Raw genomic sequence first — 25,023 nt, 5'->3', positions numbered from 1 at the left:
AGGGGAGCTTTATGTGACTTAGACATTTACCCAAAACACGGCATGTAAACTGTTGATTTGCTTGAATTTAATAACATGTCTGCTAGCCAGCTACAAAACTAATGTTACTATAGACTGCCAAATAACTACATTTGAGCTTGCATTTTGTATGAGTGGGTGTCCATGCTGTGTGGCAGAATTGATACCTGAATTTGCATGCAAAAAGCAGCGAAACATAAAGAGGCAAAACACAGGTGCACAGAAAAAAGACAGACATCACTGTGATGTCTCCATGCATTCGATTATCATGCCATGGCACTTCTGTATGAGGTAGATAATTTGCTGTGGACTATTTACGTTTAAATTACAGACATGTTACATCTAAAAAGGATTAAGATTATAGATTACTAGGAAATATTGCTATAGTAAAGAAACACAAGATTGCTAACTAAAGTCACTGCAACATATTTTTTAAAAGCTAGTTGTGCAAATATTTAAAAGAAATACCCATACCTTATAGGACATTTCTTGAACAAAGTTGTTTGGCCTCAGGAATACACATAATGTACAATATTGTGCAAAAGACTTTAGCACAGCCTAATTCCTTTACATTTTTCCCAGACTATCTTGTATTTGTTAAAGTGTTCTTGAGCAATAGTTCTCAAAGCTTTCTGAATTTATTTTAAAGTTAATTTAAACTGGACATTGGCTGCTTTTTCACTGATTCTCGTCTTTGTAACTGACAGTTTACAGTGTAGCTTTTGTTTTGTTTTTTTGTTTGTTAAGCCTCTTAATACTGATCTATCAATCATTCAAATAAAAAAAAAAGGTGTTGCATCAGACAGCTTCGCAGAAAAAACTGTTTTAAATTGTATCTTTAGGCACTTTGTTACAAGCAGCCTGTTCCATAAACACATGATTTGTTCCCATTTCTTTAGCTGAATCTACAAATAATGCCAAAGATAACACAGTTTGACAGGCGTAAAATAGTATTTTTGCACCAACAAGGTGATTTGCAAAGAGCTCTTAGCTGAAAATCTCGACATGCTGTGCAGTGTTTCCTCAAGAAAATTGAGGGAACTGGAGAAATGGAGGACAAAGGAAAAGTGCCAGGTCTACAAAACTATCTACAGCAGAGAAAGAGTATCTAAAAGCAAAAATCCAACAAAGACCTGACACAGGACATGAAGATGCATCTGCTCCTTCATTCTATCTACTGTTTCAAAAATATCATGAGAAATGGCCTCAATTTGAAAATTTTGGTTCAGATCCTTGTCAGTATGCAGAGAGACAGAGGTACTAATATGAGTGTTTTATAGTAGTCTTTAAACATGGTGGACACTGTCACGGTTTAGGTCTGCATTTCAGCCACTGTTTGTTCGAGATCTGTTCAAAATTAATGTTATAATTAACATATAGTATTCTATATAGTATTGCTGGCAAACAAACACACTGCCAATGCAGTAAAGGCATACCTGGATAGAAGAACACACAATGGAACACTATCAGTTATGGATTATCCTACCGAGATAGCGGACCTCAACATTGTTCAAGCAGTGTGGGTTAAAGAGCAAACTTCAGGCAACATTCAAAGAAGAGCTTTGAATGACTTTCAGAAAGTCTGGAAAACTATTCCTGAGGAATACTTGAAGAAATAACAAGAAAACTCGCCTAAGGGATTTTTTTTTTGAAAATGTGTGTTGAAGAATGAAGATAGTCATACTGAAATATGAACTTTTACAAACTTTGTAGATTGGTGCAAACTCTGCTTCTTCCTAATACTGCATTTCTATATATGCATGTGCACATTTCAATAAACCGCTGAACCTATTTTTCCATTTTCCTAGCAAAATAGAAAGAAATGAGGTGTGACTCAAGACTGCTAGCCAAGACTGTACTTTGGTGAATAATATCAAATGTTATAAAATTATTTTTATGAGAAAATTCCACAAGATACATTTAGCGTTTTGGCAATTTTATCAGGAAATTTGTCATCGCTGTAAGACGGTGTATATCTCACACTGGGGCTAATTTGAAGACTCGCGCGTTCGAAATCATTAAGGAAAGCTCACACTTTAAAGCTTTTTGACAACCAACAAGATAACATGAACGTCAAAAGAAGGAATATGATTTATGAGAGCCAAGTCTGGCAGATTTCTGCAGTGAAAAGTTGGGATAATAATCAGGCAGTTCTCACAGAAATCTGCAACAGAAATAATTTAACTCTGACAAAGACATCATGCAGACTAAACATCAATTCCCTGCATGTCAAACAAGTCTCTGCAAGCTGATTTAAACGATACACTGACATGTTATAAAACCAGGTACGGAATCAATTAATGAAGTCCAGGTATGTAATGGAAAATGTTAATCAGTAAATATAGAATATGCTCTTTGTTGTTGAAGGGCTAAATCATCCAGCATGACTACAGTCCTTGAATACAACATTATTCTGCGTAATGGACACATTGCAAGCTTACAGTATAAGAGTAATAACTCTCCTTTCATACTGTTTGTACATTGAGGGCTGTGAGGAAGGAATTTTGAAGACTTCCTTTCAAGTGCTGTGATGAAATCCCCTTTCATATAGCTTTTAATCTTAAATTAGAGCCAGAATTGCCTTTTATTCTCTGTGCTTTCAACTGATTTAGATATTTAGTTTCATCCTCTTTCATTAGGTTTTGTTTTCAGTAGGGAAAACTTAAAGTGCTCACATTATGCTTTTTGAGTTTCTCCTCTAACCCTTTAGTCTGTTACATGGCATTTTTTTGTAAATGTAAAAGGTTTTCAAAGTAAGAGAGGACAAATGTAGTTATTCCCTCCCATGGAAAATAGTGCTTCTGAACGGTTTGAAACACTTGTAGTTCAGGATTTTCTTCTCTTACTTATCTGTGCCACTACATAGCAGACTGTTATACTGCCCACATGGAGGCAAGTTTGGCACACCCTCAAACAAAATGGACAAAACACTCTGAATTATCTGTTGCTGCTGAACACATGCATACCCAACAATGCAAGAAATAAAAAGTCACTGGATTACTTTTATTTTGGTGGCAATCTCCCCGCAACAATAAGAAAATCCTTATAAGTGCTAGCACTGTGCACAGCTAGTGTGGTTAACATTATTGTTTTATGCATTTGTTTCTCTGCAAATCTCTTTGCACTTGCATGTTGTACTTTGCTGAATTCCCAATAAAGCTACAGAATGCACATAAAACAGTGACACGAACACAGCCAATTTAGACCAATGCACAACATTACTTTTAAGCAATTTTTTAACCTGCTACTCGGTGCATCTAAAAGAATTGTAGCAGCAAGCTACAAACAGCAGTGATGCTGTGTTTTTTTTTTAATTTACATGTAAATTTATTGGTTAATACCAGTCAAATAAAGCTTAAGCTAAACCTTTTTGTTAACAGGCAACAGTTTTACATGTAACCCAGTGTTACCTTGCTTTGGACTAGCTAACTGACCAATCAGACCAATCCTTCCTGAAAGGTAGTTTAAAAGGAACAGGAGCTAAAGCAGAGTGTATAAAAATAATCTATGTTTAATTGATCCTCGTGGGGAAATTCCTCTCTGTATTTAACCCATTCACGCAGTAAAGTGGTGGGCAGCCATTGGGCTGTAGAATAGGGAGTAGTGTGTAGGGACAGTACCTTGCTCAGGGGTACCACAGGGTAGCCGTTCAGTGGATTCAAACCCCCGACCTTCCGATCATGGGGCCACCACTCTACCTACTGAGCTATCCCCGCTCTATGAGTATGAGTATCCCAGTACAGCCTGAGAAAAGCAGTGTTTTCTTTTAATATTAAAAATTTAATGAGACAGATTTTAAAATAAATGTAAATAACAACCAGCTGTATTTAAACACAATCAGAAATTTAGATCTGTTGCATGTAAAGACACTTGCACAAAACTGCTATCCACAAAAAGGGGCAGATGTGTTCATCATCTTGGTTCTCATATTTCTCCTCAGCACAAACAGCCAAACCAAGCTTCAGTTTTACCTGAGTGCCTCCAAATGTAATTTCACTGTATAATTGGATAGACACCCAGTGTCTGCTATCATTGTCTGTGCATTAACTTGAATCGTTCCGTTTGCTGTTGACATTGTTTTCAAAGCCTTACCCTAAACGCATTTGTATTTGTGCTTAAGTACTGCTTTCAGCTGGCATATCGCTCTTTGATTGCAGTGGTGGAAGTAAGCCTCTTAAACGATGTTACTATATTGTGATGTTTCTTGGGCAGGAGCGGCAGGCGTCTCAAAACACAAAAGGCACTTGATGCGTGTTTAGATGGCTTCTGTAAGTCACCCGTTGATCCGAACACTGCGTCTTGCCACCAACAGAGGCCTGCAGCTGTAGTCATAAATCATTTATTGTGTTATCACAGAAATCATTTACTCCCTTTTCTTTTCATAACATTCAAATCTCTGCTTTTCTAATACTCATACTAAGAACCTTTGTGCATCCCCGGAGGAACACTCTAATTTACTCGTGGTGCCATTGTTAAGCAGACACCTTGATGATGGAAGACCTCCTGTACACAATATGGGATTTCAAAATGTGTCAAGTCGGGTGTAAATCTTAGTGCCGCCTCTGGTGAAACAGATATTAATTTGAAACTCTATGCTTGGCGGACTGATGGTCTCTTTTTCACGTGTATTTCAGAATGAAATGAGTTCTCTGCAGGCTATGGCAGAGGTGAGAGAAAAGGCATATCAGAGGCTGGATTGGGCTCTATGGTATAATCCTTAATGAATTCCATTCTTATTTATGACCTGACAGGGCACTGTAACTCACCTCTCAATACATACTGAATGAAATTACTACGGCTATATAGCAGCAATTGCATGTCAATTGCTTCTGAAACAAAAGGTTACAGATGACAATCAATCAAAAACTCCATCACAAAGTTTCTAGGTCAGAGGAAAAGCACCACAGATCCAAACAGAGAATCCCTCAGATCATTCTTAAGGTTTATCTTTCAGAAATAGTCCTGCTGATGATGGACAGAAAATAGGTTGGGCCTTCTTTAAAAGGTTGTTGTGGTGCTAGTTGTGTTATTTATGGAACTCCAGCAAGCAAAAAGAGGATGGTACTTCAAGATGCTTTATTAAAACATACTTCATATTGGCTTCGAGTGAAACTTGATTGTTCGTATCCTAGCAAGGGAGAACACTATAAATCATGCTTACAGTATCCAGCACTCGATGAATATATTATTGTTGTTGTTCTTGGCTTGTGATTTTGCATTTTTATAAAATTCCTGCAGTGATACCGCAACCTTAATATTGGTATGCAAAGGAAAAAATAGCAGAGATTAAAAAAGGAAAACTTACCTCCAGAGTGAGCTCTCGGTAACACCCCCCAGATTGAAGTCATAGAGCTTAGTCAAGATCAGGATCACCTGCAACGTAACCACAACAGACATATTTAATTACAAGTCAAGATCTGCATTAAAAACCTTTGGCTCGGCAGCGCACATTATCTGTCTCCACCTAATGACTTGGAATAAATACAGCATGTCCGCTACTTTTCTTTGCTAATAAATATCAGGCTCATACAGTATGTTATCCCAATGACAAGTGATCCTCATGTTGTCAGGAAATGTCAGTCGACTAGTGGCAGGATCTGAAAAAAGAAATCCATGAAGGCTGTCAAGAGTTGTGTCTGTATCTCATGTGGAATGATACCTACATGACAGAAAACTCTGAACATAATTGTTCAGTGAACAATGAAAAGAAATGCAGTCAGTGGCTGCAATGCACCATCCTCTCTCATTTCCTTTTTTTTTAAACTTCAGCTTTGCTTTTACCTTCAAAACATTTAAGTACCTTGGCTGCAAAAGCACCAACAGATCTCAAATGCTGATGTTACATGTTGTTATTTTACTCTTTTTACTCATTGGAAGACATCCAGTTCCAGTTTAGGTGGAACATTTGTTCTCTGGGGATGGTTGGACAATGTGTTTCTGGGGAAACAAAAATGCGGCCCATAAAAGCCTGTCAAGGCACAGAGGGCAGAGTGAAATGGTGTGCAAACGCATTATTGTCACTCCAATGGCATTATAAATGACTTCCCGTGGGGATGCTCATAACTCAGGATAGAAAGAGGGGTAGGGTAGAGAGCTTGGGGTGCTGTATGAATTGTGGGAGAAGGAATGGTAGATAATTACAATCAAAGACTAGAAAGATGACATAATATTGTGATTTTATTAAAAAAAAAAAGCCATGAAAGATAGGTCAAAAGCTCAATTACAGTGAGTTTAAACGTATTAACCTTATGGGACCCATGGAACGACTCATTAAACCGTAAAAAGCCACACAAGACTCAGAGGAACAATGACACGTATCTAAGTCTGCTTTGAAAATGTTAAAACCCAATTGACCCACAATTTAGCCATCAAATGGCCACTGTGCATGGCTGGGACTATCTGCATTGCAGGTTAATTAACCAATCACACAGTGAGATAAGCATTTGCATAACTAAATGCACCATGTCTGCAAGGTCCAACGCTGGAGTCAGAATCAATTTGGAGCGCAGACTTAGTTAAATGGCTGTGATGTTAGTCCTAATTGCCTGCTTTGAAAAATAGATACAAGAGGAAAAACTGAGCCAAACTGTTGATCGTTTGTCTCTTCAGTTCTCTTTTGCTAACAACAATGAATCTGTGTCACGGGATATTATAAATACTACGAGGTAAATTGAATCTGGATTTGATTTTATCAGTGTCAGAACTAGAGCAGTTCATTCTTAACCACCGGCATTCAAACATCCAGCACAGCAAACGAATCGAGTGAACAACGATTAGATGTTCACAGTTTCGTGGGTTTCAATCATTTCTGCTGTCTTGCACGTGAATTCCAAATGAACCAAATGTACATAAATGTAGCTGGTGATGTAAAATAACCTTGGAAAAAAATAGCCCCAAATGGCAAAACTTGATAACGAAAAGCCTCTCTGCACCCAAGCTGTAATTGCCATTAGGGGCTCTCCCTTAACTGTTGTCAACGTGTTTGTGTGGTTGGCTCATTAACAAAAGCTGACCCACTGAAATGGGTCAGTGAAGATCTACCTCAGGGACCAACAGACTAGTGAGGCAGCTGACTGTTTGGATGATTTGTCCCTAAGTGGATAGATCAAGAGTATATCACTGTAGACTGCACGTTCCCACATCTTCAGCGTTATTGATAGGCTGTGCATCTGTGACTCAAGTCAATAGGGAGCAACTACTATACATGCAAATGCCGAGACCAGTAGGGACAGCACATGACTTGCACACCAGATGTGTGACTTAAAGTATGAGAATGAAGGTGCATTAAAACACGAAACTCTGCGAGTTTGTGGTGCAGCCTTGCATTTATGTAAATACCGGGAACAAACAAACACAAAATGGCTTCCAGAATTATTTTGAGCCTTCTAGGTAAATACAATTCTCCATGCATATCATTGCTCACTTGCATACATGAAATTAAGTAAGGACCCTGGAAGGCCAAAAGCAGTGCATTTATTCATGTTTATGTTTTATTGATGTGAGCAAAGAGAGCTTTGCCCCGGGAAAGTCAACCAATCATTTTTCAGATTGGCTCTCACCCTCCGAGGAGTTGGGTTTAGTCATCCTTTTATCCTAACATTCTATTCTTGTCGCTGTCTTTTCCTTCTTTGCTTCCTCTTTTCTTTCTTTGATTCGTTCAATCTCACCTCATTTGTTTCTTTCTTCCTTATAGAACAGACTCTCCAATTACTTTCTTTATTTTTAATCCAGCATTTTTCATTTGGCGACAGAGGAAAAAGAAAACATTAAAAGGCACACACAGACAGGTCGTTTTTGCCAAAGATTTGAACTCTTAGATGACTGAATAAACAGCCTCCATGGCAACAAGTGCTAAAAGCCATAATTTAATTGTGATTATTTTTTTAGCTTAATTCAAAGGACTTAGCAGCGAACAGATGCACCAGAGTTTTTCCTGCCTAATGGTTTAGTCACTCTAAAATAGAAATAGGTCAGAAACCTCCTTTCAACTTGGAAAAATCAGTGGGTTACTTTGTGATTTCGTTCAGTCCTTTTGCTGTCAGAAGCCGATTGCATGTAGTAGCAGCCAGCTGTTTGCTCAGACGTTGAGCGTGCAACACCGTCAACCTCTGGGTTGGGTGACCGCACTCAACTCAACTAACTACTTGAGTCGATTGTTTAGATATTTTTTGTTTATATTCCTACATAAAAGCAAGGTTGCTGAGTGTCTTTGTAATTTTTGCTGATCCTGCAGCCATCCTGCAGCAACTATGTCACTATTTGTGGAGCGATTTCTGAAGTTTCACAACTATGAGGTTCTTGGTGGAGTCTGAATGTGAGGAGTGTCTGTGAATGTCAATATCTGTGTCTGTAGATGGCAACAGACTTAACGCTCCCAACTTAACCACATTCAATCTCAAACTTAAAGCAGACTGATAGCAGACTGACTCTGTCCTACCACGTTATTGCCTGCATCAGAAAAGGTTCGAAGACAGCAATGTACTGCGAGTGTTCACAGACCTGGTCCTCATCTCATCAGATCAAAAGTTCATTTTCCGCAATTGAAATAATGCATCTTTGGATGCCACCAAAAATTTCTCTGCTCAGGAAAAACCCTGCCTACGCATTCAACTTGCACATCTGTGCAGGCCAGACAGCATATGCAATGACAGCCTGTGGACTGAATCATGTCTCTACAAATTCCATATCAATCCGACTTTTGTTTTAAGCGAAATGGTCAAATTTGAATGTGCTTCAGTGGGACATGAGAGGCATCTGAACATAGTTGGTGGGCAGAATATTTTCTACACAACTCGCAATTTAGGTATGAATCATCTCTTTGTACTGTACTGAAAAATGGCTATTAATAAAATAAAATAGACTGTTGCTGCACATCAACACAGTTATTTTGTGATTTCTAGCACCAAGCTTCAAATGGAACCTGTTGCTTATTCAGCCCCAAGTAAAGCATAATTAGGCTGGCACCCCTCAAATATTGTTTCTGCCTAATTGGGTAGTCAAGGGACGCAAAGGAACCCTTACTCTAAACATCACACCTCCAGACTGTTATTTTTCTGCTCAGGAGTAACACATCGCGGGAAGTAGAAACAATCTTTAGAAATGCGAGAAATGAATCCACTTTCATGTGGATCTGGTGCTGTTTTTGAACATAACCAGAGGGGACAACAAGGAGCTAAATTAATTTCCAAGGGACCCCCAAAGTTGATACCAGTGAGTGATGTAAGGTTCATTGTAATAACTCAGCTAGCGGCTGATGCTCACCGAAGCACTGACATATCTCTATTTTGTTACTTACCTTTAGCCTCTGCAAAGTTCACTGCTACAATGACACACATTTACATTTTCATGAATACACATAAGCTTTGTATATTGTACTGCAGGGTAAACATTCATACAGTGAGCGAGCCATCTCCTGGGAGTGACCCCCGTCTATCTGAGCCACAAACGTCTAACAACTCACTGGAATATTTCAACACTAATGGAATTATTTTCATGCATTAGATATTTTATTTTAAAACCAAAATATGCCACCTCTCTCTGACAGCTGTCTGGAGGTCAGTTTTGTGATCTCCCAAAAGAGTAAAAGTGGTTTTTGAATCCATCAAGTGACTGAGTAAGACATAATCTGACAAGCCTTGCCTTAACTGGCATGCGAGTAGGTACATGTGTACAGTCTTCTCTAAGAGCTTTTCATGTGTCCAGCTGTAATAAGTAATATGACAGTGCAGACTTGAGAAGCGTCAGACTGGGTTTGAGGTCATTTAGGAATGACGTCACCGTTGGAGAGTTTGGTGATTTTTTCCTTTTTTTTTCACTCATTTTTTCACTCTTCTCTTTCGCCTCAGTCCAACCGGTCGAGGCAGATGGCTGCCCTCGCTGAGCTTTGCTCTGCCTGAGGTTTCTTCCTGTTAAAACTGGATTTTTCCCCCCACACTGACACAAAGTGCTTGTCATAGGGAATAATCGGGTTTCTCTCTTTCTATGTAATATTTTACCCTACAATGTCAAGAGCCATGATTTCATTTGACTTGCTGATTTGGCTATTACTCACCATTTTTACCTTATTTTGTTCTCAACAAAGTGTGTGTCATTGAAGATTTTCAACTTAAATATTTCATTCATTAAGTTCCGATATGTGTTTTAGGTGATTTTTTTTGAGCAAGGGAAGAATATTTTCATAGAACAACAACACATAGAGGTTTATAACAAGTTTCAGCTCAGTGTCCAACACCACGCAACTTTTCTGTTTTGTTTCACAGCTCTCAAAGCACCGTTTTTGGCAGCAGTGGGCAGCTGTTTACAGTGAAAAACCTCCAACACACTCCTGCACAGCAGCTCAGCAGCAAGCAACAGATAGAAACAGTTAGTGCTTAGCTTTTTCACAAGCAAATAGATAGATATATGCCTTTATGCTAAAAATGTATTGGTATCGTTTTAGTTTTAAGTCTCATGTTGCAGTTGTTTGAACCAGGTGGTGCTGGTCCCAAAAATTCTGGATCATTCAAGCCATAGCAGAAAGGTTACTCCAGCAAAATAGACGACATGCAAAGAGAGAAATCCAAGAAAGGTGAGAACTGGTGAAAAAAATCACTGGTTGACAACAAATATAGGATAAGCTGTATCATAATGAAAAGCCTGATCTATTGTTGCTGACTGAGAACACCCTCGTCATTCTGATTTTGAACTGATGCCCTCAGGTCGACGTTCTAGGAAGCCTCGAGCTAGTAAAATGCTTTATAAGGGAATCATTTGTGCCAAATACAATTAGTATACTGAACAACAAGATACTGCAGTGTATTTCGGTTATACTGAAGTTTTATGTATGTACTATATATGTATGAAAGTGTGCTGATAATTATCAGTATTTTTCTTAATTAGAAATTGATTTGTGACTGATGTGAACAATAAGGTTACTCTATTGTATTCTATTCTAGTCTGTTCTATTCTATTATTTCTGCAAATGGAGCCTGGGTAAGCTATGCTTAGCTTTTACAAAATCCCATTCAGAATTTACATAATTTCATACCCGTCCCACAGGTACTCTCTATGCTCTTTCAAATAAGAAGCAATGGAAGTGGTTTGAAAGAGGTGAAAAATGTACAACACCTTGGGGTGAGCCATATCTAACCAATATTGCTGATCCACAGAGACCCCCTAATGCATTCAGGCTATTATCAAACACCAAAAACTGGTGAATACAGCAAGCTGGAACTCTCCTCTCTACCTAACTCCACTCCATTCCTGTTCAGGCAAATGCAATCTTGAAGACATAAAAATAAAGCCTGTTTCATTTGTTGTTAAGCTCATTAGATTCTCAACTTCATTAAGGAAATAAAGACAAAAGCCAAGGGCAACAAAGAGTAATTTGAGTAATTTGACAAAGACTGCTTTCTTTAAGTCAACTACCTAATTAATATCCTCGATCTCCTACCTACACTGAGCACATTTCAGGTTTGCTGCAGACTATCGGTTTTAACTTTCATCTCCTGTGCTTTGTGGGGGGGAAAGATCTCCATCAAAGCACAAGAAAAAATATTGCTGTTTTGTGTCTTTTGTTGAGCCAAATGGGACTACCAGTGTAGTTGTAGTAAGTCATCCGTGTATCAAAATGAGCTCATCTCTTTTGTTCCACAACAGATTCAACAAAGTAGTCATAAAACGTTTTCCTTTTTTTTGGCATAAGATTAAAGATTAATATATTCATGCATCCATTAGAAATTATCTGATGCAAACACCTGCAGAGAAAAGAAATACAGTATTGGTTGCAAATTTGCATAAATTTCTTTAAGGCTTGACAGCAATGAGGGCAAAATCAAGATGCACTGCAAGTGGGCGGAGGGAAGAAAAACACAACATCTTGATTGTGGCTCTGGGAGGACGTCTCCAAAGTAGAGCACTTAGTAGAGACAAATGTCTTTTAAGAAAAATTGTGAGGTCCAAGAGAGGCCTTACTCTGTCCTCATCTTAATTGTGCACCAAATTGATTGTTTGTACTTTTGTGGGGGGAAACATACTCCAGGGGATGATGCTTTCATCAAGTAAACCCCCGCAAAATGTCCCTTGTGCATTAGTCTGCTGTTTCTATGTTTGCTTATCCACTAGACTTTTGAGCTTTGGTCATGTAACCCTGATGCTTCGAGCTTGAGAGGTTTCACCAATCAATTCAGTCCATTAAGAAGGGGGAAATGAATGAAATGGGCAGAATATAAAAGGGTTTCACTTCAATGCAGCTCTATTGTGAGGAGATTTTGTGAACATGTACTTTTTTTCTTGCTAACAACAATACACAATAAACTGTGCTGTTTGTCCTTAATAAGATAAAAGATTGTGATAGATCTGCTTCAATCTTTTTTTTTAAAGAAAGTTTGGGGTAAGAAGTCATTGAAATACGTTTAATGGACTGGATATGAAAATATAAACTGTCATGGTTTTTTCTTCCTTATGTTTGATGTTGTTATGCCACGATGCACTGTGGTTTCCTCTAAAAAGGTGGAAAACAAGGAACACAGCATTCAAGGACAGATTTGATTGCAATTTTAGAAGTCATTTAAATGTTTCGACACGTTTAACAAAGTTTTAGTCCCATCCCATGCAATCTAAAATTAATTTGATGCATTGTAAGTGGTGTAGAGAGCCAAAAAAAAAAAAAAAAAAAACCCTGATATTTGCATTTTTCTCTTACAGGGTTTTGGCAATGTGCTTCTCTTGATTGCTCAGATTTAGAGTTCATAGGTTGAAGGTACAGTTGCATGTTGTCTGTGCATTATCATCTTATTCATTAAGCCACAGAAAACAACCAAGTCTGACGATTAATATGATTATTAGATGAAATATGGTAATATAAAATGTAATACTAAATGAAAAGTTCCCCCAAAATCAAAACTACTATTTTCATTTTGGAGAACTTTGTACAGTCTAATGCCATCTAGGCATTTCTTCCAGTGTCTTCTGTTCTCTCACAGCTTTGGCTCCTAATGGCTCAGCTTCTGCCTGGAGGGGTCTGAGCTAGAGCCAAAGGCGGTAGTTAGTCCAAATTGAGATTTTGGAAGAGAGAAGCCCTCCACCTAAAATGACCCCCTTCACTGCCAAAAGTGCTGAGACTCAGCTCGTGAGCTAAATGTGTCCCACATATAATTTTGTCTTTCTTCCCCTCTTGCTTATTTGCATTTTTCATAATGCAAAGAGAGTAAACTGGTAAACATTAGTTTTAATAAAAATTAAATGCATACACTACGCGTTTTCTTTGCCAATGATACTTTTTAAGGAATAAAGTCCTGCCAAGATCATGTTTGATAGGAAAGTTATTTTCCAGAAAGTAATGTGCTATGTTCCTCTTTTTCTTCTTTCCTATTTTTTTTTTTTTTGCCTGTACAAATACTGTACCGAAGTGCTTGTAATACAGTACAGTACAAATATAGTTTGAGCTGTTTAGTTGTAAATATCTTGTGTTAATTTGGGTTATATTTACCCTGACAAAAAGTTGTAAATACAGTCTATCAAATCAGCCCCTTCTCCTCATTATTATGATAAAGACTGACAGGGGGATGAGCTCGGTGGGTTTCAGCGCCAAATGTTGTTTCCAGTTCATTTGAGAACTGTTTTATTATGTTAATAAAACAAAAGATCAACCCGTTGCTCTTTTTTAAAAATTGCATCCATATTCAGCCGTGGAGTGTAACACTCGAGGTAAGCCAAAACAGTTTCTTCCGTAGAGAAAACTTTGGGTGTTTTACAATAATTTCTTTTTAGTATTGGCTCGTGAATCTGGATGTTCAAAGCGCAGGACTTTGACACCAGAGACTGGGCTTTTCTGATAGACAATACAAACAGTTTGAAACCCCCTAATCATAGCCATAGTCTCTGATAACTGTTAACAGAGTAAACAAGTGAGATATTCAAATCACTGGTGATTTGACTGGTGGTTTTTCTAAAACTGAAATCCAAGGACAGCATTTTTCCTAACATCAAAACTAACAAGGAGCTGCCTGTTTATCACCACGCAAAGGTTTTAGCATGCTTTGATTGCAACATGTAGATATTTTGTACATATTTTGTACATTGTAAGAAAAGAATGAATTGTGTGGTCAATGTATTGTCATTTCAAAGTGTCAACATTTTGTGAGCTGACAGATAGGTTAACAATTCTTCTCATGCTGGTGACTAAAACCATGTGATGTGTATTATTTCTGTTTCAAAGCACACTACCAATTTATAAATAAACATAAGGTTCAACATAGTGGCGGTTTTGCCTATTATGTTGGCCATGTATAAATGCATCCATCCAGTCATTTTCTTCCTCATATGCAGGGTTACAGTGGGTTGTCACAGGAGAGAGTTAGTTTGTTGCAGGAATAATGCTTAATTTATGGTACTGTGATTGTGTCCACATGCTGAGGTATTTGCCTACAGAGAGGCTGTAGAGAAAGGTTTTCAGCCAATGCAAATGTGCTCCCCTTCAGTCCTCCAGAATCCCAAGTGCACTTTGCTGAATGTGGATGCCACTGTGCATTTGTTGAAAGTTTATGATTTGACAGGAAAGAGACCCACGGTGTAGTTCAGCAAGAAGGAGAGAAGTGCCAAAATCCCAATCAAAGATCAAAAAATACAGTATGAAAACTACAGACAGCAGCTGCAGTGAGCAGCTCCTTTTTTTTTTCTTTTTTTTTTTACTGTTTTTAACACACTGCTTCACTTCAGCTCTTTCTATATGATAACTTTGCTCTTCTCTGTGGCTGGCTGATGGACCAAAAAAAAAAACACCACAACCAAGAGTAGCCCACAGGCTTGATTCTGCCTCCATCTGAGTAAAGATGTTCTCTGCAGGTAGATGGGCAGTCCACAGTTACCAGCAGACTGCAAATGTGCTACCAACGGTGAGCCATAATTTCACCACAACACAACAGCCTTCAGCCACACATCTATGGCCAATTTAGAATCTCCAGTTAACCTATAATGCATATCTCTGGACTGTTGTAGACAATGCCACAGGCACAGAGAGAGCATGCAAACTCCACACAGAAAAGCCTGAGCTAGCCAATTCAAACCAAATACCTACTGTTACATTCTCAACTACTTTTCTTGCTGCTGCAGCAAGAGTAGAGCTACATACAACCAATATAATAAAATTTCCATTACTTCTGGGCGGCAAATTAAGCCATTAAAAGAAGCAAAAAAATACAGAAATGGATAGGATTATAAATCAAAGATGGTCATTTAAACATTCTGAACAGCACTGTTTAATTATAAGTGTGTGTCAAAATCATCGTATGAAATCAGGGCTTACAAGTTGTTTGCTTTGGCTTCAGAGGATGTGAAATGATCACCATAGTAAAGCTAGAACATAATTAGATTTTATTTAGCTATTAAAATAATTTAGTCTCATTCACAGACATTTATAATGATGGCAGTTCAAATGTGTTCAAATACAATCATTAACTCACATAAATGATGTGTAGATCCTGTCAAGTCTTGTCACCATTTCTGCCATTATTTTGATCCATATTTATTTGCCCATTTATACAGCTTCCGAATTTGACAATAAGTCCGTTTTTTTTTTTTGTTGGTTTTTTTCTTTGCAAAAGCAAGGCGTCATTTAAAATGATTTGTTTCAGGAAACCAATTGAGAGAGTACTCTGTTTTCTAAATGTGTCATTTTGTGTTTGGAAGTTTTCCATCATCTCCATTGATTGCACAGTGTGTGTGTCGCTCAAGGGTTGGGTCCTTTGCATCTCGCTTGATCGGGAAAAAAACGTTTTCCTCCTGCAACTAATGCATTCCTGTCACTGTAACCAGCCAAGTCAAGCTATTATTTAAGCTGAGTGCCACCTGAGCAATCCCAGTCATCTTTAAACGTGATAGTACCGTCTGTGTTTCTTCTGGTAATATGCTGCTGCAAATCCCAGCAATTCCCAACACACAGTTTGATCAAACTTGTTTTGTGTATCAAGAAGAATAAAACTGAAGACTAAATTAGCCTTGACCTTTAGACATACAAAGTTTTAAAAAGGCACAGTTTGTGTTAGCTCGGTCTCTATGTTAATTAATAAATTTGTCTCCCAATCTGAATATCAATTTTATGATTTTCTCCAATCAGAAAACGCATAAATTTGCTTTTATAACCTAATCACAGTTATATCTACCTCACTGCAGTTATTAAAGCTAATTAATCACATGCAAACCTGTCAAGTATGATTCTGCATCCGCTTTGTCTCTTTGATTAAAGCTGAAAAATAAAACGTGTGCATGTGTTAGTCTTGCACAAATAACGAGAGAGCGAGGTCAAATCAAGTAATGACAGTGTGCTTGAACATACAACTGATGGCAGGCCTTTATTTGCTGCTTAAAATGCACTTTGTGAGGCAAATTTAAATTCTGAGTGCTGAGGAAGTGCTGAGAGGATATGTTGATGTGATGCATTATGGTCCCTGAGCACAAATGATTCATGAAAAAAAAGGGGGCACACATTCATGTCATTTGTGGAGTAAAAACTGGGATTTCAATGAATTATTACTACATCGAGGTAGAGACTTGTAGCCTGTGCGCTATAAAATAAAACTGAGGCAAAAGAAAATAACAATGGGAATGCTGCCTTTTTCTCTAGAAATGTTTAAAAATTGCCCATCCAACCCTGAGAAATTGTGAGGTTTTTTCTTTTTGTTTTGTTTTGTTTTTTTTGGTGTGCCAAATATCAATCTGCCTCTAATAGAGCAGGGCAGAGCTCCAACCACAGCCATAGTCATAGATGTTCTGAAGTATGGGGATGGTTAGGTGCTTAAAAAGGCCTTGATCTTTACTTGAGAGCCATTTTCTATCATTAACATTAGCTAACATACCTGTTTGCAGCTAGAGAACACTTTTGATTGCAAGGCAACTGCACAAGTTACCTGGTAGAAGGCGACCAGTCTCCGAACAGTGGTGGTCTGCAATCACTAAGTAGTGAATGTGAATTTCTGTTTAATGTGAATTTCTGTGTATCCAGACAACGACAAATTTGCAACAGAGGACAATTTAAGAATAATTTTTTGCCTTATTTATCCCAATTAATCACCATATTATCACAAGTGATTGCTGACTGACTCCATTATATTGCTGTTTTTTTTATTGCACCATCTTGACACACCAAAATCACTCTGAAAACAGCAGCCAGCTGCAAGTGATCCGGATCCAATCCTTTGTGTTTAAAGCAACCATTTTAAAGATAATGAGCTTGCACGTTCATTGCACACGCTGGCAATAGTTTTGATCATGCCGTAGTATCCAACCACCGTTTTCCATGGTGTGACTACAGCATAAGTAACATAGCTGTTTTAGCTAACATAGCTTTGTTGGCTAATGTGCCTGTCACAGCAGACCAAGAGTTACATACACACTCATTAAACACCATTAACCTATAATGCATATCTCTGGACAGTTGGAGACAATGCCAAAGGGCACAGAAAGAGCATGCAAACTCCACACAGAACAGTAACAGAAATGTGCTATCCAAAATAACAAATTTTAAAAAGGGAAAAAACAACAACAAAACATTTTTACAGATGATAATACTCCTGAAAATCTTTTCATTGTCACTGCAATTCAATGCTATCTTTCAGTAATTGTTTTGAGTTGTTACTGACATGCTTTGCATTTATAATTACTGTGGATTTATCTCACCCAGCCTAAGTTGTCCATGGAGATTGCTTTTTTGACTAAATTTGGACTAAACGCCTGTCATGATCTTTAAAAAGAGAACCCTTTATGTCTAAAGTTGGTTTAAAGGTAAAAGATCAAAAGTAATTTGTTTCAGTCTATTGCTGGACTTGAATTCATGTTTATCCTCCTGAACATTTTCTGTTGATTAGAGGTCACATTTTAACATTGTTTAGAAATTTGGCAAAGTCATCTTCAGTATGTTTTCAATGGGTTTTTGCTGGGTTGAACAGTAGCACAAGCACTTCTATGCTGATAATTTGATTCAAGCCATCAAAGCAGTCCTCTGCACAGGCTGGCAAAGTGCTTGTATGCAGGTATACTAAGAGAAGCTAAATTAAATATTTTTTACCTTGCAAAATGTCATGATGTCTCTCTGGATTTATACTATCCAGTGTCATTTCAGCTCTCTACCGATCTGGAATGAGTTTTATTCCCTTTGTTAATACAAATTAAACCTAGGGATGTGTAATAAGTCAGCTAGATGACTGCTAAGTGGTTGTGGCCATCACTCAACAGGAAAATAAGATGTGGTTAATGTGATTTTAAAAAAAAGATTCTCAAATGAAAATAATGTAGGGCTTTTTTTCTTGACAATTTTTAACTTGGTGCATTAAATTGTGTTCAATTTCGCCTTTTTTCCCCCCATTTATCTTTTCCTTGTACTCTTTTAAAGTAGTTACTTAGTCTAAGTGTTACTCATATTTAATCACTAGTTCCAGGAACATTCTCACAATATTTTTTTTTACAACACAGCAGCACATTTTCTATGCAATAATGCAGAGGATGGCATCAGAGGAAAATGGAATATGGTCAATAGCTCATAAATGTGGCATTATTAACCGGTCTTAATACCATGGGAAATAGCTGGACTTGGATCTAATTACCTTTTATTTATAGCTCCACAACAACAATCTCCAATAAACTAGAAGCTCTGTGCCATCAGTATGAGTAAACCATAAACCATAGTAACCAGGTAACTGCGTCACACGCTCTGGTCACAACCAGTGGCTCGGTATTTCAGTGGGAACTAGACGGGTCTCTTTTTACACAGCCAACAAGACTGGTGCAGTTTCTATCACCATCTTACAATCACATCAGTGGACAGCACACCCCTAAAGACTTGAGACGGGCTGGATTAATGAACAGCCGTGTGGTGTTGACACCTCAAGGGACAAGCAGGTAAAGGACAAAAACGGCTGTTCGAAAAACTCTTTTATGTTGAATTTTATTCTCTCTTTTTTGTGCATTTTAAAACTCTAAATATACCATCTATGTTAAAATCAATTAGTAGGAAAAAAATGAAAAAAGAGACATAATTGAAAGAAAATATTAAGTACAAATTAAAGATTGAAGTGCTGCCAATATTATAATACAAAGTGTACCACAGGAGGGAAATAATTTGTACTTTAATGTAAGAACAACAACCAACTTTGATTTTCATCAAACGTTCAATGGATCAGAATCCCCTTAGCTAGCAATCGGGGGCAGGATGATGAAAAGTTCATGAAAAACAGGCCTTTTATCTGTCTCTTTGACTGAGTATCGTAATGTTTTTTTTAATAGAGGAATTTTGCATGAAACTAGAACTGCAAAAGCAGAAAAGTTCTCTTGTTTGTGTACAATAGGAAAGTGAAATGTTGCAAGTTATGAGAAAATTTTAAAAGACACATTATAACTTTCCTCTTTATTTTATCTGAGAACCTCACCAGTGGCGGCTTTTTAATACACTTTTCATCATACTATAACAGCACCAAACTCCAGTCAAACTCCCCTGTGAATTGGGAACCCATTACATTTGATTTTATGGATCAAGGAGCTCCCGTGCAACCAGCTTTGGCATGTTAAATGGAATGGCTGTCTATCTAATGAACCAGTTTTAAACACAGGTGTCCCCGAGGGCCATGCCATTTCCTCCTTTTTATTGTCTATTTATACTGATAAGATTATGTGCAACAATAACGGCCTTTCTCTGGTTAGGCATGCGTACAGCATGACTCAGGAGGCCAGTCTGATTCCCAATCAGCCGCTGCAATGGACGATGACGTTACAGAGCTGACAGATTGACTTGAGTCTTGCCACCTTACAAGAACCCCCCCCCAAAAAAAAAAAATCATCAATAAATAATGAGCTTAAAAAGTCCAAAGGTGCCCAGTGGGATTTATAAAGGGCATGGCCCGTCCTAAAGCAAGTTTTTAACAGTAGCTTCATAGAGATGACCAGCTCCTTATTGTCATGGTATATATTTACATTATTTACAATGACACACAGTATAATTTCTGAAGCAAATGCTCAGACAAAGTGAAGTCAATAAAGATACTCATTACTGTCTGCAGCTTCAACACAGTGTCCTAGTTTGGTCAGCTATCTGTGAGGAGCTTGGTCAATCAGGAGACTAAAATCATTTGGCTGCCAATAACTCCATGATCACCAGCTGGCTTGCACACTAAGACTTTTGCCTTCAGTGGGGTAGAGAGGGGGCTCTCTGCATCCCTTGAGTGTAGGATGTGGTGCAATGGCTGTTTAGAAAGATTACCAATAGCTTGAACACCCATGTGAGGAGAAGACTGAAATATTGATTTGCCATATAGGACCATCAACAGCCAAGTGTATTTATTAGTGTTTTTAATTAGTTTATTTTCTGTTTTTATGGCACACATCATTACAAATCATGAATCTTTTTATCACCATCCCCATTCACATTCAGCACAGACTTAAGGAGTAAGAAACATGCACAGCCAATCGATACATGTAGCTAAGAACCATTCATTTCAAAGGGAATTAGTACATGTTTTATTCCCATGGTCGACTCCAATCAATGTTATCTCTCCTAAAATCAGAGACCAGAGAGCTATGACTTAGGCTTTGATGTCTCAGACAATCACTGAAATCTAATAATAGTTGAGAGACTGATTTGTGGACAGATTTTGGGGTTTTATGCAATAAAATTCTTTATCAAATCTGAACTCTGAGGACACCCCGCTGGCGTTTTCACCATCACCTTCTACATCTTTTTCATTTTACTCCCTGTGGAATTTTACATCTTGGTCAGATCACAGGCAAAGTCTTGAGGTGAATATTTGATAGAACTACCCCACACCACAGAAATGAAGTAATTTTCCTTCAAATGTCCCTGTAAGATTGGATTTATTATCAGTCATTTACATCTAATATAGCCTGAGCTATAACATCTAGTCATAAAATGCCATCAATCTAAACTCTACTGTTTCAGTCGTACTTTTGGGACCATAGAAAGGAGTTCAGACTGTATAAATCTCAAATGTTGACAGCTGCAGTGACAACCCCATCAGCGATAATCCAGTGAACAGTGTCCTGCAGTAGCAAAGGCCATCGTTGGTGAAGACATCTCAGACCAGAAGCATATTTCACATAGCAATCCATGAATCAACGTTATTATTAGTTATATTTCAGGACCTTCTTCAATGACCAACGTCTGTGATGCCTCTTATGTTATGACATACACCACAAAAGAAATTGCACCAGATAAGAACACGCTTATGAGGAACATGCAAAATGATATAATACACCAAGTGAAATATGTCTGCATTTCGGGATAACACATGAATATTTGCATTTTTTCTGGGACACAGGGATCTTTAGATGTGGTCTCAGACTAATGTTTCAGCCGCACACCCGTTTGCCCAGCAGACTAAGGTGACTCAAATTACCTGAAGTAAAAAATGCAGAGCAGCTCATTTCTTTTGAACAAGCCCGTTTGTAGTTTAAAGATCTTTGTTCCTGATAAATGCTGCCAGTTGAAAACATTTTTGCATGGTGGATATGTAAAGAGAGATAAAATCTCCATGGCTTTGTCTTTGTTATGGTAAAAAAAAAAAGTGCATGTGCATTTAGCTGTGGTGTAGGTGTGTGTGTGCGTTTGTGCATCTATGTGCACGTTTGTGAGGATGTGGATGTGTGTGTTTGTAAGGGTGTGTGACTGTGATGCGGGCAATCTGGATGTTTACTGCAATGTCTTGTCATCCATTTAAATTGTGCATAGTCCCATCAAGACGTGTTGAAGTGTATCATACTGCAATACAGTATTTAGATGGGCAATTGAACAAGTTTCAGCTAAGTGTGAGTAAATGTCAGTGACAAAAGCATGTTCAATTTGCCAAAAATGTCAGATAGTGTCTCATCAGCATCACATAAAGGGCCAGGTTCGACACAATCCTTTTTAATTGTAGCTACTACACCTTCCTGGAAGGCATTACTTGATTATTTCATAAATTATTAATGTGTTTTGTTTGCTGCCAAACAGCCTGCACCTTCCCACGGCACTGTCACATCAAATTTACCTAAGGGGTTAACTGTTATTTTAAAGTTCAGGTGGCGAACAGTTTGTTGAGATAACCGATTTCATTACTGTTTGAAAAAACACGAGGGAATCCTCCAAGTGCACACTTATATCCATCTGGCGTCCAAGCAAACAGGCGCGCAATGCGCAAACACTAATAATCTCTTTATAGGTAATAAAAGAAAACACAATTATGGTTAAAAAAAATTGCAAATGCTCCAAGTTAAATGCTTTGTTAGAGTGAAATTTATTTGCAGGAACGAATTCGTTTTGTGCGCACGGAATCAGCTGTGCGTAAAAATGTGACAGATTGATGCGCATCGACTGAATAATAAAAATGTCTATATCAGGTAGAAATAAAGTTAAATATCACCAGCGTGTGGGGCATTTTTATGTTCTTTACACCTTTAAAAATATGATGAAGTGTATTTTTGTAAAACTGAAACTTACGCTGCTGTTGTGCCCGGACCAGTGCACCATAGCCTGGTTGTGTGCCGAATCTCCCGACAGAGCAAAAGTAGAAGTGTCCAGGTGAGGTTCGTTCTGTCTCGGGTTTGACACTCTTGCTTCCTCTCCGCTGCGCCGATACTCGGGTCTTGCGCTGGAAACACCTTGGACAGTTTGCACGAATCTCTCTCTTGAATACGCTTCTCCACTTATACTCCTATCCACGTTTTCGTTGTATGTTGCGCCCACACTCCTCTTTGCCTTCTTTCTTCCGGCAGAAAATGTATTTTCTAACATTATATTCGCTTTGAATCGTCCTTCTTTGTCCTCGGAAATGTTATCATACTTTTTATCGGGAATGTTGAGACCGCTGCTATAGTTTGTTTTGATGTCGATCGGTGCCTCATTTCCACTCTGTGTTTCATTCCACACTTGCTGGCCATGGTTTCGTTTCAAAGCCCCGGCTGTATTTGTTTCATACGCGCTAAAAACTTTCGTGTTATTGTCGATTTTCAGTGAGACTTTGATTTCCGCCGATTTTCTGGCCACACGTGCGTCCAGTGGCGTTACATCCAGTCGATAAAATCTGTCGAGTTTTGTGGAAAAACTTATTTCCGCGCGAGCCACAAACTTGGGGTGAAAGGGGCAGAGCAACACCAAAGCCAAAAGAGAAAACCCCCAAAATGACCAAAGTCCCATTGTGGTCTTCCAAACTGACAGTCCACCAGTGGGGGGAAAATACAGAGAGCGGCAGAGCTGTTCAACTTCTAAAATATTCAAGGCATCATCTTTATGAGCAAGAAGCCATTCAGGAGACCCGCTCACGTCCAAGAATTTGTCAAAGTGAGGGACCAGTTTGGGAGGCGCTGCGCATCAGACAAACGCACGGACGGTGAGTGACTGCGGGAACGGTTGGAGCTCATTGTTCATGAGGACGTTTGAAGAAAGAAAACATTTATAACGCTGTAATCACCCGAAATCATTTTGAAATTATTCCACAATTCTATTGTGTTTTATTCAGTAACATCTTAGACTCTTTATGTTGCCTAAACCTGTGCAATTTGTCCAAAACAGAGCTTGAATGACTCAGAGCTGTTGACAGCAAAAGTAATTTGTGCTTTGCAGTACCCTGTTCATTCTGTGGCAACGTTTTGCCTTTGAAATGGCAGGAAAAAAAACATCATTTGCTTGCATCAATCAACACCGGATTCACTTGTCAAATGTGCACGCGCGCGTGAGTAAGGGTGCGTTTGGGGAAAATTCAGATGGACTTTCTGATAAACATCCATGACTGATATCATTCTAAAATGCATTGCAGCAGAGATTCGGAATTATCTACCTTTCTTTGTCTGTTGACACTGTAACTTTTTTTTCCAATTACGCCACAGACACGGTGTGCCTCAGGCCTTCTACTGCACAACAGCCCAGGATAGAAGAAGAGCTTTGAAGTCATATAATGATATGTTTGGCACAATCTTCATGACTTGTGTTGCCACTGAGGCAAGAAGGATCAAGTAGCTCTTTCAATCTTGGCACTTCGACAGTTTGTATTATTCCGTCATTTTTAGAGTGTACATTTGAAAACTGAGTTTCCTCCAAATCAATATGCAATTTAAAAGGTATTAGTTTCAATTAGTGCAGCTAAATGAATCCCAAAAAGGCAATTCCAACTTCCTGCTGACTGAGCTGTCTGTCAGTTCTTGAAATTGTGTGTCAATATTTTAAAAAGTACTCCTGAAATACTTGTTTGTGCTATTTTGAGTGCATAAGTGCATTCACAGTTGCACAAGCAAGCCTAAAAGTACACACTGTGACGTCACCCTTAGCTTTGATCTCTGCATTTTGAAACCTTAACATTGGGATTTTGGCTGGCACCATATTTGATTTTTAAGCCAGAAGTTACATTATAAGGATGAAAGGATGGAGTGATAAGTTGTGCTATTTAGGAAGGTTTCCTAGTAACCTACATTTGAGTGGTGAAACACACATTGGCTAATTAGTCCTAAAGTAATAGACTAATAAAAGGTGTATCTCCATGTTGGTCTTGTTTCTGCATCATCATAATAATGTTGTTCCATCATCAGCACTGCAATTGACCAATCATGTTGTTGTGATGTCAGAGCTTTGCTATGTGGTAAAGACATGTATGTTTCAACCAAGTTTCATGTTGGTTCCATACATGCCAACCTTCCCGATTTTTCCGGGAGAATCCTGAATTTCAGTGCCCCTCCCGAAAATCTCCTGGAGCCACCATTCTCCCAAATTTCTATTGATTTTTCACCCGGACAACAAAATTGAAAAACCATATCGTAGAATTCATAGCGCGGCCCAGCCAATTCCAGTTTCCAACAATGGCGGCAGCTACTTAGTTTTAATATTATTACTCTTATTACTCTTTCTGGGTCGCAAAATAAACTTTTAACATATTTTCAGGCGAGAAATCGATTTGGCTGAGATTAAAGTTATTAGATCAGGTTAGATTAAATTTAACTTTATTAATCCCTCGGGATCCCATCAAACAGAAAACTGATTAAACAGAAGTGTGAGATGGT

At 38.3% G+C, this 25,023-nt stretch overlaps 1 protein-coding gene across 2 annotated transcripts in view; it reads right to left on the bottom strand.

Moving 5' to 3' along the window:
- sorcs3b (sortilin related VPS10 domain containing receptor 3b) overlaps positions 1 to 24,741 on the bottom strand; it is a 54,208-nt gene extending 29,467 nt beyond the window's left edge. For both annotated transcript variants that reach the window (XM_040001497.1, XM_040001498.1), the window contains exons 1-2: positions 22,475 to 24,741; positions 5,324 to 5,391 (exon numbers count right to left, since the gene is read on the bottom strand). In XM_040001497.1, coding sequence (XP_039857431.1) covers positions 5,324 to 5,391; positions 22,475 to 23,170 — 764 coding nt within the window. In that variant the 5' untranslated portion in view covers positions 23,171 to 24,741. The remainder of the gene's footprint in view (positions 1 to 5,323; positions 5,392 to 22,474) is intronic.
- Positions 24,742 to 25,023: the final 282 nt, after the last annotated feature.

Source organism: Simochromis diagramma, unplaced genomic scaffold, assembly GCF_900408965.1.
Source record: "Simochromis diagramma unplaced genomic scaffold, fSimDia1.1 OVJJ01000421.1, whole genome shotgun sequence".
Classification (NCBI taxonomy): domain Eukaryota; kingdom Metazoa; phylum Chordata; class Actinopteri; order Cichliformes; family Cichlidae; genus Simochromis; species Simochromis diagramma.
Note: the sequence above shows the minus strand (reverse complement) of the source record. Positions and strands in the feature narration are given on the sequence as shown.